The sequence below is a fragment of the Chanodichthys erythropterus genome, chromosome 5 (genome assembly GCF_024489055.1).
Source record: "Chanodichthys erythropterus isolate Z2021 chromosome 5, ASM2448905v1, whole genome shotgun sequence".
NCBI classification, from domain to species: domain Eukaryota; kingdom Metazoa; phylum Chordata; class Actinopteri; order Cypriniformes; family Xenocyprididae; genus Chanodichthys; species Chanodichthys erythropterus.
Genome location: NC_090225.1, coordinates 29721135 through 29735669, shown reverse-complemented (window position 1 = coordinate 29735669; position 14535 = coordinate 29721135). Strand labels below are relative to the sequence as shown.

General features: G+C 35.1%; 1 protein-coding gene across 1 annotated transcript; it reads left to right on the top strand.

Annotated features, from left to right (window-relative positions):
* Nucleotides 1–6405: 6405 nt before the first annotated feature.
* LOC137020199 (trypsin-1-like) lies at nt 6406–11773 on the top strand. The gene is made up of 6 exons (XM_067385447.1): nt 6406–6445; nt 8874–9024; nt 9122–9372; nt 10920–11056; nt 11282–11383; nt 11726–11773. Exons 1-6 carry the CDS (start codon nt 6406–6408, stop codon nt 11771–11773), a joined length of 729 nt encoding a protein of 242 aa, XP_067241548.1.
* The last annotated feature ends 2762 nt before the right edge of the window (nt 11774–14535 follow it).

Here is a 14535-nt window from a genome sequence, read left to right as displayed (position 1 = left end):
GTGCGGCTCCTTTAAGGCTTGTCGGTAAATTGCCAGTTCTGATTGGCTACTGTCTTTGCAGAGGAAACAGTATCAGTGGCCACTTGCTATTGCAGTGAGTAAGTGTTTTGAAAACATTATCCATATAAAAGCGTAATTTACAGACAAAGCTTTATGAAACCACTTGCTTATGGTTAGTGATGCAGCTGCTGTCAGATCCAATACAGTTGCTGCTTCATCTTTCAACAAAAGTTTCTTTGTGAACTCTCCATTACACTGTGCCTCATTTACAAAACAAAATGCTCCGAACAAACATATGATCCTCTGACGCAATTCGGGACTCCATTAAAATAAACCATCCAATTGTGTCCAACACTGTAAAGTCACAAACCAGCTGTTTAAACTGGACGCGTCAAAGCGAACGTTCTTTCACTCTTCCGTTTGTCCTGTCTCCTCAAGCGAGTGGAGTATGTCAGAAACTGAACACATATTCGTATACTTGTTATGAGGCAGTTCAGGAACGACAGAGAGGAGGATCCAAATGCAGTAACTATTTTATTAAAACAAAGAGAACTACAAAGGACTATAAAACATGGCATAAAACAGGAAATCAGCAGTTAAGAAACTGAACACCAGTGGGCGGGGCCTGTGATGCCATGATGTAAATCTATTTGTCGATGTCTTGCTCTGGAGGCAGTCATATGCAAATATGTTTGCCCATGTGACGTCACAGATCCCACAATATCCAAAGAGCTGTTTTTGGAGTTTGATTAAATAAATGCTTTGTTTTAAATAAGGGGAATGTTTTAAGCTCTGAAACTTACAGGATGTTTTAACGTTATAAAGACGTCTTATATGTCACAAGATCGAGGCTAATTTGATTTCTCATGTCATGACCCCTTTGAGAACTGTTGACTGAAAGGTTCTTCAGTGAACCCCAAATAGTTCTTCTATTGCATCACTGCGAAAACTTCCATAAGAGCCTTTTTGACTAGAACTGGCTTTGGTGTGAACTCTTTCATTCAGCTTCATGAAGCTGCATGTGGACTTAATTAATGCATTCGTTTCTAGGACATCTTGAACTATTTTTAATTTTAGTGACTTACTCTTCAGCAAATAGGTAATTGAACAAAGCAATCAGAATCAGATTTAATGGCAGCACACACTGAAGGAATATGCAGGCGTATAGAAAATTAATAGGTTATATATTCATAGGCTTTTGTGTGTTTGGGGCCCCTGATTCCCTGGGGCCCTAAGCGGACTCATACCTCTCTTATCGGTTAAGTTTGGCCCTGATAGGTGGGTGATTTCCAATTAATATGCCATCAATCAATCAAAACATTACTGTAAGAAATACAGTGAGGATGTTTCAAACATGACAGCATATCATTTTGGTAACTGTATAGTTTTATAACTTTATGCCCCTTTCTATATGAATTATAAATGGATTCATAGGTCTATTTGTTAAAAAAAATAATGTCCAAAATATTTTACTGTAAACATAAGCTTTGCGTTTGGCCTTGAGTAATATCATATTCATTTTCACTGTATGTTATAAGGTAAACCTTTTAATTTAAAACAAAAATCAGTATTTCACAGAAAAATAACACGTGTTGTCTTGTAAAATATATTCTGTATTAATCATAAATTACCATACAGTTAACATGTTCTTTTTTAAATTAAAATACAGTTTTATAACTGAGATCTGTCAGTTGCGGTACCCTTGAGTACCAGCAGATGGCAGCCTCGTCCCTCACTGTTTCCATAGACTCTTGCTGCGTTCCAATTCGCCTACTTATACTACGCCCTAAAAGTATGTACTCTTTCTGTGAACAAAAAGTACTTACTTTTGAGTGTGTAGCAAAAGAGTAGACAAGCTTTGGGACATACTAACACGTCATACAATCGCGTCAATTCTCTCTGTCGCATCCAGTCACCGTAAACTGGCCTGTCAATCATCTTACATCCTCCACATTTCATTTAGTTAATTTCCTACCGTATTGGAGAGAAATACAGCACGTTGATCTGCAGTCGCGAGTCTTTCATGTGGAGAACTCTCCTCATATTAATGCATAATGATGCATTTAAAAGTTAATGGCCATTCGGATCTTTATAAAAGTCCACATTGGTATTTGCAGATGAAAAATAACACGGGTAACATTAAATATATATTTTATATCAGGTTAAAATGATTATTAGTCACTCAAATCTCTCAGCATCGATCGCGCGTATCCGCCATGTTTTGTAATTTTTACTCGTGTTTGTAGTTCTGAACTGAATCCTCGTCCAATGCGCAATGGGTTGTGGGCAATATTAGCCTTTATAGTGTGCACGGATCCACACTTCGAAAATCTACCGGAAATAGTAGACCATCCGGGGACTTTTGGCATACTCTTTTCAACATACTATGCTTTGGGACACACATATTATAATCTCACATACTATTTAGGATGGATAGTATGGACATTGGAACGCAGGGTCTGTTATTCCCTGACTTCATTTCCCAGTATCCTCTGCTCATTATTAGTTAGCCTGTTTTAGCTCTGTCTTATATTCTTATTTGATTACCCTGACTATTTAAATGCTTTTTGCCCTGCATTTTGGTTTACATTCTCCATTGGCATTTGGAGCAGTTCTTGTGTTTCTTATGTTTGATTTCTACCTGAGTCTTGGATTCCTTGTTCCTATCTGTCCTTCATGGACTGTGTGTGTGTTTCACACTGATTATATGTGCTTGACTCCCTGCCTGGTATGGACTATGACCTTGGATGATACTTGTCATTAAATCTCACTCCTATCTCACTCCTTCTGCTGTATGCTGTCATTCCACTAATACCAAATCACTACAATAACATTACACTAGGCCTACTGTATCAAATATACTCCTGGAGAAGTTCTTTTTCATTCTTCGTTTAAGGGTAAAATGAAGTTTGAAATATCTATGTGAGTAGTGATATACTGTTATCCAGAGGTGGGAGTAAATCACAACATGTCAAGCAATAGCAAGTCAAGCATTGGTTGCTGTCACTTTAAGATCTGCCGCGGATGTCACACGCGTCCCACGCCACTTTCTCATAACTCTTTATTTTCGTTTAAGACTTTATTTAACTCATTCAAGGCTGCTCTAAAGAAGATACTCGACAAAACGGACATTATTGTCATTATGTTTTTATTTTATTTTATTCTGGCGGTCTTTCGTCGTGTGTGTACAGGACATTCACAGACAGCGAGTCCTCTTTTTCTCTTTTGGCGCGCTTAAATGGTTTAAAAGCATTTGCATGAATAAGAGTGTGATCATATATTGTAATGCTAGCCAAAGGATGAAAGAAAAAAATGGATGCTGCATTAATAGCGTTAAATATTTTTGACGTGTTAAACTGGAAACAATTAATCGCATGCGTTAACGCGTTAACGTTGACAGTCACTGCACTGATTTTAACCCAATTTTCTGTTTAATGAACACAAAACTAATTCAAAGTCAACTCTTAACATGTCCAAAACATTATTTTTTTACTTAATTATTCTTGGCATAGTATGGAGCCTTCCGTGTTCAGTCACAACTGCATGCTCTGTCTGTCCGAGAGAGTTCACGATAGCTCTCCACTGGCTCTCCAGTGTGTTCATGTTTGAACAAGCCAAATGAACCAGAAAAGATTTCCATGTGATAGAAGGCGGAGCCTCAGCTCACACACTATTAGACTAGTCACGGACCAATGGTAGTACGAAAGTGTTTACCAGCCGAAGCGAGCTTCTTTGCCTTTGTGAAGCTGTTTTGAACTCCCAAATTAACTGCAAACGAAGTTCGCTTGGACTGATTTTGTTCTAAATGATGTCACATCAGCTCATTCTTTGATTTCGCTTGTAGTATATCAGGGCGTTAACAGTGTATCACTGCTCACGTATTTTGAACTTCGTTTTACCCCTAAACAAAAAAGTACTTTGCCATGAGTATATCGGGGCCTTTCGCGTTGCAAACTGTTTCGAACTCCCAAAACGAACACAAAATGAACTTCATTTTGGACTGATTTTGTTCTAAATGATGTCACATCAGTTTGTTCTTCAATTTCGCTTGAAGTATATCGGGGCGTTAACAATTTACCACTGCTCACTTATTTCGAACTTTGTTTTACGCCTAAACACAGAAAAAAAAAAAAGAAAAACATAAATATATCAGGGCCTTTCGATTTGGCAAGCTGTTTCGAACATGAAGTGAACTTGGTTTTGGCCTGATTTTGTTTGAAATGACATCATATCATTTCGTTATTCAAAGTGTATCGGGGCCTTAAGCGTGCTTAAAATGTCACTGCCTTGATTTCTAATTTGAGTTATGAGGACAGTTGTGTGGATCTGGGTCTTTTCACTTGAGAACTGGATTGAGTCTGTATACTAAAGCACTGATTCATGTTGTTTTAGGAAGGTCCTCTCAGACCAGTGCTGGAATGTATGTCATGTTGTTCCACAACACAAAAAACACATTTGGCAGAATGTCCAGGCTGCGATTCATGCAGCCAAACTCCAAGTCTTCTGAAGCCATTTGATAGCTTTGTGTGAGAAACAGGCTGAGATTCAAGTCACTTTTTTTCTGATTTGAATTGTAGTGTTGTGGTGCTTTTGCCCACTAAAAGCTCACTACATTGATGTAATAATAGACACCTTACGTACGTCACGTAAAAAGCTAAAAAACAAACAAAAAAAACCAACAAAAATGGCTGCCCCATGCTACATTTATTAAAGAATGGGATTATTATCTGCTCTCAAACTGCACCCCCATATTATTTTATGTATCTCTATATGGATAAGCTCTAAATATCTACAAGATATGAAAACTCTTCACACAGTTGTCATAATCAACTTTCATCTTCACAGCAGTTAATTTCACATTCGAAATGCACTAAAACTACCAAAACACTTCATTCATGTCTCAAATCAAGTCATTCTTCCAGAACACTATAGCAAAGGTTGCCAGCTAACAAACACACTTTTGTCACTCTAAAAACAACAGGCAACATTACACAGTGATTTCAGTAAAATTTCTTTACTAAACAAGATTGACTTTTAGAATTCACTGCAGTCACATTGTCCATGTTTACATTAAAATTTGCACAAAATTACAAGTTTCCCCGTTTTGAATAGATGGTAATGAAATGTTCTGCTAACTGTTTTGATAATATTTCATTTTTTAGATTCAGAATATATTTCAATATTGTATAAATGTAGAAAATTAGATAATAATTTTTATAATTAAGTAATATTTACTTAATTTCTTGATGAATGTTAAGCTCAATAGTAGATTTTTATTGATAATAACAGGAAAATTTTACAGAATGGAAGCAGTAAAATTTACTTAAAATTTGATTTTATCAAGTAAATCCTACAAGTTATTTTTTTCAGTCCATACTCATATTCTTTCATAGTTTAGAAACACTGTTCAGTTTCTATGTGATTCTGACTTTATAGCTCGCCATTGTGAGTTTATATCTTACAATTTTGAGAAAAAAAATCAGAGAAATAAACTCGCAATTGTGAGAAAAAAAAAACTTAATTGTGAGATAAAAAGTCGCAATTACCTTTTTTGGTGGAAACAAACTTCCATAATTAACCTTATTTAGCCCATTTATGAACAAATATGAACGTTTGATTATTTAATTTCTCATTCACATTCAATGTCACACCAAACTCACTCCAAACTGTCTTAGTGTACGTAGAAATATTGTAATCATGGGAAAAAGTTACTGTAAATTATTAGTAAAATTAATGATCCCCCCTCCACACACACACACAAATAGCCTATACATTCCTATATTATTTCCACTCTCTCAAAAAGTGGGCCTTATTAAGACCAGCATCCTCATGATTGCTGCCTGATCATGAATATGTCTGACTATGTCACCCTTCTCACATTGTTTATTTTAAAGGTGACTACATACACCCCCACACAAGACAACAGCTGACAGCCAGTGACAGACAGTTTTAGGAATTAATCTTCATCTCAAACTTTATTAGATTTTAAAGACTGATTTCTTTAGTGTAAACCTTCAATTTTGGTTTTCTCAGAATACAGTGCTATTAGTTTGTGCTCTCTGTGTCAATATGACTCACTAACATAATTATGTTAGACTTACATCTACCATAATTGGTTTTGGTTCTTTTAGATTTGTTTACCATAAAAGCACTTGATAAGAAACACATGTATGTCTGAACTCATGTTTATTGAGTCAGAGGACAATCCAGGGTCGGCATGAAAAAAATACAACTGATTCATTTTCTGTGCATTTATATATCTCTTAGATTAGATCTTTTCCTGAGTATTTGATGGTATTGATTAATCACTGGGTCACAAGATTGTGATCTGACCCTCTGTGATCTGTATAAATGATAAATGAGGGCAGTGAGGCGTAGGTCATTGAACAGGATCATCAAGCCATCATGAGGTCTTTGGTTTTCCTTATGTTTCTCAGCACAGCATGTAAGTACAATAACCTGTAATGTAATAGCAGTGGTTTTCAAATTCTGGGTTAATGGTTTGTTGGACAGGTGCATCAGGGAAACTATTATTTAGCACAGATACTTTTGGGTCATTGACATACAAGAGTAACCAGGAAAGATATTTTAAAACTGTAGTTTAAAACACACACATGCATAAAAAAAAGAACTCAATTTTAACAAAAAAAAGTTTCAATTTTAAGTTTTAAATGTCATGTGGTTTAGCCATCAAGTAAAAAACAATGGAATGTATTTGAGTATTCCAATATAATCATTTATTTTTAAAGAAGTTATAAATATATTTTGTAAAGTAAAAATTATATTAATTTATTAATTATTATTTATTAATTTAAATTAATATTATTACTATTTTTACAAATATCATGCATTATTAATTCATACATATTATGTTTTTTGGGAGTCGCTACATTTTACAACCTGAACTAATCTTGCCATCATGTTAAGGATTAATTATGTGATATTTTATTTACTTCTTGACCTGCAAGAGTTCTATCTATGATATCATTTCCTGTTTTTTTTTTTGTTTTGTTTTTTTTGCATGTTCATCATAGTAGTTTGTCATAATTATAATTGCATTTTTTAAATACAATTTTAATCATATATCTGGAAAAAAGAATGAGCATGAAAGCATAAATTAAATTAGATTTTAAGCACATTTTTGTTTACTTTTCTATGAGTTTGTATAAATTTTGAGTCGTAACTGATGTAAAATCTGGCTCCGTAAAGGCGCAATATGAAGATTTTTTCATAGATTTTTTTGAATAAAATATTCCAAAACCACTAGAACAGTGTTATATATTTTATTGATTTGTGTACTTACATCATCCCTAATGTTTACAAGAATGTTTAAATCCAGACAAATAAGCAATTTTAACCAGGACACGACTGTGTCACACACTGTAAAAAAAAATCTGTAATTTTTACAAAATAATTTTGGCAGCTGTGGTTGCCAGAATAATTTTGTAAAAAATACAGAACACCACATTTACAGAACAAATTGTAAATTTTACAATGTAATTTTTACAGTATAAAACTGTAATTTAAGAGAATTTGAATGTAAACCAATAAATTCAACAATGCACACTACTACTAAAATCTGTATCTTTAACATATGACAACCACCATAATAATGCAGGTGGTGAAAGAGAAAGCCACATGAAGAATCAGAGTTCATCACAAGCAGCTTTTCCACAAGCTGAAGTATTTACTAATATAAAGAAGGTGCAAAGAGTCATTCACGCAAACGCAAAACACCATCATGGTAACCCACTATACTTAAATAATGCAATAAACATTCATTAAACAACAGAAGATGTAACATAAAACCCAAATGTACATAACTGATAACAAAAACTATTAAGAAACATGATTATTTAAACAAAATACTTTCAAATGTGGAGTGTCACACAGGGAATTGTGGGAATATCAGTTTACAGATTTTGACTAAATTATACATTGATTTTCTATTTTTTTTTTTTACAGCATTTTACTGTGAAAATTGCATAAATGTCTGTTTACAGTTTTTCCCTGTAAATAATACAGGAACTTACTGTTAACCGATTTACAAATTTTACAAGTTTTACAAGTTTTTACAATATTTTACCGTTAAAATCACATTAATTTTTTACAGTGCATATCAGTGACATCATATCCGCGTGTCACCCTCGATTTTCAGTTTTATTTTGTAGTAACCATGAAGATGCTCTAATATATTATATTATGTGTTTTATACACTCATTGACAGATAACTAATCATGTTATATAGCTCAACACAGCTCATTTTCTTGATTAGACAGTAGCAATTGAAATAGAAAGAAGCAATTTATATATTTATGAATGAAGACTGTCCACTGTCAAACGCTGGCGTGCCAGTTCCTTATATAGGAAAAAAACATTGTATTCATCCCGCCGGGATGACGTAACATCACGTCTCATGGGAATATAAATCAGGGTCAAACACAGACAACACATAAGGGAGAAAAACAATCCACAGGGGAAAGCTATCAACATATAATAGTCAATGCATTATTATTGGCAATTAATATAATAAAAAGCTTCCCCTTATGTGACAATGCTACATGTTAATAAATCTTTAATACATTAGCTCATCCATGAATAGGATTTCTGCCCGAGTCTCATTGGATTCTTTTCCACCAGCTGTAGACGTGAAGACAACACCTCCCATGATTCTGCAAAATCAAGGTGTCATCAAGCTACGCCTTTGTTTTGAATAAGCGACCTCTAGTGGCAAAAAATTACATATTGTGCCTTTAAGAAAAAATAAATCGGCTTCCTATTTTAAAAAACAGTTACTCATTAATGTGTAACTGTATGTACTGTGCTATAATTAACAATGTCAGATGATAACAACAGACATTCAATGTATGTAGTTGCTGAAAATGATTTCAAGATTGTTGGAGGATATGAATGCGAGCCTCATTCCCAGCCCTGGATGGTGTTTCTGCGTGCGACTTCTCACCAATGCGGTGGAACCCTGATCAATCAGAACTGGGTTCTGTCAGCCGCCCACTGCTACAGCTCGTGAGTAACATCCATGTACACAAGGGAAAATAACAATCAGGTTTGTGAGTAAATAATGACCGCATTTTCTTTTTTCCTCTCTCTCTCTGTCTGTTAGCCGTATAGAGGTTCGTCTGGGTAAACACAACATTGCAGTGGATGAGAGTAGTGAACAATCCATCCTTTCTGAGCTTGTCATTCGTCACCCCCAGTTTGAGTCTTCCACCATTGACAATGACATCATGCTGATAAAGTTGAGCAAACCTGCGACTCTCAGTGACAATGTGAAGCCTCTGGACTTGCCCAAAAGCTGTGCTCCTCCTGATACCATGTGCAGAGTCTCTGGCTGGGGAATCACCATGAACGAGAGTGAGTTCATCCATAATATCTTCTTGTGTAGGACTCGGACAACTGTTTGATAGTTTTCTTAAAGGTGCCCTAGAACCAGTTTTTACAAGATGTAATATAAGTCTAAGGTGTAACTGCCTATTTGGGGCATCATTAACTATGCACCGATTCAGGCTGCGGCCCCTTTAAATCTCATGCTCCCTGCCCCCCGAACTCTCGACTATAATACAGTGCATTTACAAAGTCCACACAGCTAATATAACCCTCAAATGGATCTTTACAAGATGTTCGTCATGCATACTGCATGCATATATCGGATCATGTGAGTACAGTGTTTATTTGGATGTTTACATTTGATTCTGAATGAAGTTGTGTTTATGAATTATACAGACTGCAAATGTTTAATAATGAAAATAGCGACGGCTCTTGTCTGCGTGAATACAGTAAGAAACAATGGTAACTTTAACCACATTTAACAGTACATTAGCAACATGCTAACGAAAAATTTACGAATATCACTAAAAATATCATGTTATCATGGATCATGTCAATTATTATTGCTCCATCTGCCAATTTTTGCTATTGTTCTTTCTTGCTTACCTAGTCTGATGATTCAGCTGTGCACAGATCCAGTCGTCCTGCTCTTGTCTAATGCCTTGAACATGGGCTGGCATATGCAAATATTGGGGTCATACATATTAATGATCCTGACTGTTACGTAACAGTCGGTGTTATGTTGAGATTCGCCTGTTCTTCAGAGGTCTTTTAAACAAATAAGATTTATATAAGAAGGATGAAACAATGGAGTTTGAGACTCACTGTATGTCATTTCCATGTACTGAACTCTTGTTACACAATAATAGTAATGTGGTACAGTATAGGCTATAATAATACTATAATGCATTTTTAATATATTATTTGTCATACTAAGTACACACAAATGCCATTAATTTTGAAACATGTAATCTGGAACCAAAAACATACCTAATAAACAGTCAAACCAAAAATTAATCAGACACTAGATATATTTTTTCATATTTCCTTTTACTATGAGTGCAGGACACTATAGTTCATTTATGTAAGTGAGGATAGCAAAAGAAAGAAGACTGTGAAATATATATATATATATATTATTCTTCACACAGTGGACTACCAGTACAATTGATAAAAATTTGGAGCCAAAAAATATTCAGACCAGACCATGTTTTACTTAAGTGTTATCTGACAAAATTAAGATTATTTTTTTCTGACACAGTTACACTCTGAGATCTTGTCATATTTTATTACCATTTTTTAAACTGTAGTGAATAAACTGTAATAATGAATTAAATGTTCAAGGTGTCTGCAAATCCATTATTAAGGTATTTTAACTTTAAACTGTTGCTTCTGCCCAAAATACCAGTCCAAAAATCCATAATAGCTTCCTCCAGTGAAAAAGTTGATTGATGGTTAATTGATGGACTCGAATGAATCGATTGATCTATCTTATAAAGATTAATGAGAAATATTCCACAGTATGATTTTCTGTTGAAATCTCACAGTCTGTTCACTTTCTGATTTCTTTGTAGCCGCTGATTCTGATAAGCTGCAGTGTCTGAATCTTCCCATCATCTCCGATCGTGACTGTAACATTTCCTACCCTGGCCTAATCACTGGCTCCATGCTCTGTGCTGGACACCTGAAGGGAGGAAAGGGCGTTTGCAAGGTATCGGATGATAGACACATTCTATGCCTTTTAATGCATTTTATAAAAGACATTGGTCATACATGGTCTTAACTGGTGTTTGTGAAAAACAGCTACTTTACTAACTATTAATAAGCAGTAAATTAGGAGTTTATTGAGGGAAAAGTCATAGTTAATAATGAATATGTGTGTTCCCCATACCAAAGTGTTACAAAAATATTTAATCCTCATTCTTGTCCCACTCAGGGTGACTCTGGTGGTCCTATGGTGTGTAATAATGAGATACAGGGTATTGTGTCAGCTGGTGGCCGTTGTGCTGCAAAAGATCAGCCTGGTATCTTTACTAAGGTATGATGACAGCCGTACATCTGCATCTATCTCCCTAATAGCACACATAAAGTACATCTATCTATTTATCTGCACTTTGATCTTATTAAATATAAAATAGCATGAAACTGCATTGCATACAGTGACTTGAATATAGTGCATGTTTACAAATCCTGAAATGATTTTGATATTTTTGTGGTCAAAATATCAAGGCGGTATATCTGTCTTGAGCTCTATAAGAAGAACAAGTTTTATTAAAAGGCTTATTATTTAATGAAATCTGCAATATTTGATGTAATAGAAATGTTTATCCTTGATATTCAAAATATAATACTCTGTATAATCTCTCTCATTCTCCACTAGGTCTGCCTGTTCAACGCCTGGATCACTGAGACTATAAACAAATACTAAAAACCGATTCCAGTTTAAGAGTCCACACAACTGAATCTTCCTAGTGTGAAACCTGTCGAGAGTTTATATTGATTTATTGTGCAAATAAAATCATTTGAAGAATTATGTTCACGAGTCTTCCTTTCTCCAATGAATACATAAAACCTACTGAATCAAACTGAATATGGTTTATTGAATCTGCTTAAATACAGTGACCAAATTAACTTCAATATAAACTATATAGATTGTTTTTGTTGTCAGAAGAGATGAACTAATCATTGAGAGCCCCTGGATTTGATGGATTGGCAAACTAAAATCTACAGGTGTGTATGAGAATTAATTAAATTAAGAAATAATTTTAATTTTAAAAAATGTACTTTTTTTTGTATAAGAATGTTTAGTGAAATGTTCATAATATCAACACATTATTAGTATTTGATGAATGTTCTCATAATGTTGGCAGAAAACATTCTTTAAATTGTTCAAATGTCCTTTAAATATTAAGGATCACTAAAAAAAATGGCTTAAGGTTGGATGTTACACAGCAAAATGCCCTGTGTTTAATGAACACTGCTGTTTTCATATTGCATGTCCACTCTACAGAGTGTTAAAATAACACTGAAGCAGTGCTGGAGTTTAGTAGAAAATTAAGTGATGATGGAGCATTTGTGATGACACACTGAAGGGAAGAGGAACAAACATTTGAAGTAACCATGTGGTGAGAAGTGGTTCCTGTAGTTGGGCTCTTGGCCCTTGATTGTTTGTTAGTTTTTTTTTCTTCTGAAAACACATTTCTTTAGAAATGCACAAATGATCTCTGAAAACACTATTGCAATTGATGAAAGAAAAGGATCCATACCCCAACTAAAGCAAACACTGACATTTGTATGTTTTCTGAATGTTACAAGTCAAGGTTCTTATAATGTTGAGTTGTTAATAAACATTAAGTTGAATGAAGGTTTCTGGAATGTCATACTATTCTTAAAAAACATTCCACCAACATTAAGAAAACAATATATTAAAAATTTGTACCAGTATCTTGTGATGAAGCCACTTCTGATCCCAAATGGAAGTTATTTCAAACACTTAAATGATGTTATGAAGTGAGTTTGGAGTAAAACATGTAATGTTTAGTGCTTTTTGCTTTTCAAATGCACATCATAAGTGATTCAAACTCAGAGCTTGCAGAGATTGAGCCGCATATACCGAACCGATTGAGCTGCTCCTCACTATGAAACATTATTGTTAATAACATTATATATCGTTTTATATTAACATTATGGGCCCTATTTTAACGATCTAAACGCAAATTGTGAAGCGCATGGCGCAGGTGCACTCAGGGCGTGTCCAAATCCACTTTTGCTATTTTAACGACGGAAAAACGGTCCGTGCGCCGGGGCGCATTTTTGAAATGGGTTGTCCCTATTCTCTTAATGAGTAATGGGCGTAACATTCAATAAACCAATCAGAGTGTCATCTCCCATTCCCTTTAAGAGCGAGATGCGCTAGCGCCATGGCGGATTGCTATTTACATGGCGGAATTTGTTGGCGGAAAAGCTGAACGCTTTTCAAGCGAAGAAACCGATCTGCTCGTGCGCGAAGTTAAACGTTTAGTTAGAAGGTAAACGAAGTTACATTTTTATATTTATGTAGCCTACACAATAATATTCTTTTACACTATAATCCTTTTGTTTTTAATATTTGGCATGTTTGTGTGATGCGCATCCCTGTGTGTAATAAGCAAAGTCGACACGCCCAGTCAGAGGTGCAGTTTCTACCAACGCGCTCTAACAAAAAAATATTGCGCCATTGACTTTAGACCAGGTTTGAGTTGGTCTATGGCGCAGTCTATTTTCAGCTCCTTAAAATAGCAATGCGCCGGCAATGCGGCTGAACACACCTCTTTTTTAGACCAGCACGCCCATGGGCGCACTAACTGGCGCAAATGCATTTACTAATTTAAGGACGTGGCGCTGAACGGGAAAACGCGAACGGCGCCGGACGCAAACTAGCAAACACACTTGCGCTGCGCCTTGCGTCGCATTGCGCCAGGTGTATTATAGGGCCCTTTATCTAATCAGATATACAAACACAGTATTTTACAGTAAACTAAGCATTCTAATATTCATCATGTTACAGTGTAAATGCTCATTATTTTTATATTGTACTGTTTTATGTTAAAGAGAATAAAAACATCTTTGTGTCATACATCATTTATATTTATTTTGACATTTAGCAATGAAAGGTTGCCTACCTACCAATATAGCCTATTTCATATTTCAACATGTTTCATCTGATAAAATGTGTAGACCTACAAGTTTATGTAACAATAACACATTAACTAATATAAGAATAAATAATACTTTCTCACAAATGATATCCTCTGGTTGGCATTCTTCTTCTTCTGAGGTAAATTCAAGGCTTATTCCTCACAATGCCTCTTCTTCAAAACTTGATGAAAAGTAAATAATTGTGACAAAGCTTGATGCTTTGTTTTTGAAGTGACGGGGGTGTCGCCTCTGCCAACCCCAGAGGGTTAACCATCAGAAACCCAAAGATTGTAGATGTTGCCACATCTGACCACTATTGTGTCTTTTTGGAAATTTCAGTATACCAAAACGCTTTCTCACTGCCGATTCATCTGCAACCCATGGAGCTCATGACATCTCTCCATCCTTTCACAGAATTTTAGTCTCAGGCTCTAACTCTAATTTACTAACTGTGTTGCCTCCTCAAAAACAAAGACTGTCTGACTGAAAGAGTACATCCATCATAAAATGAAA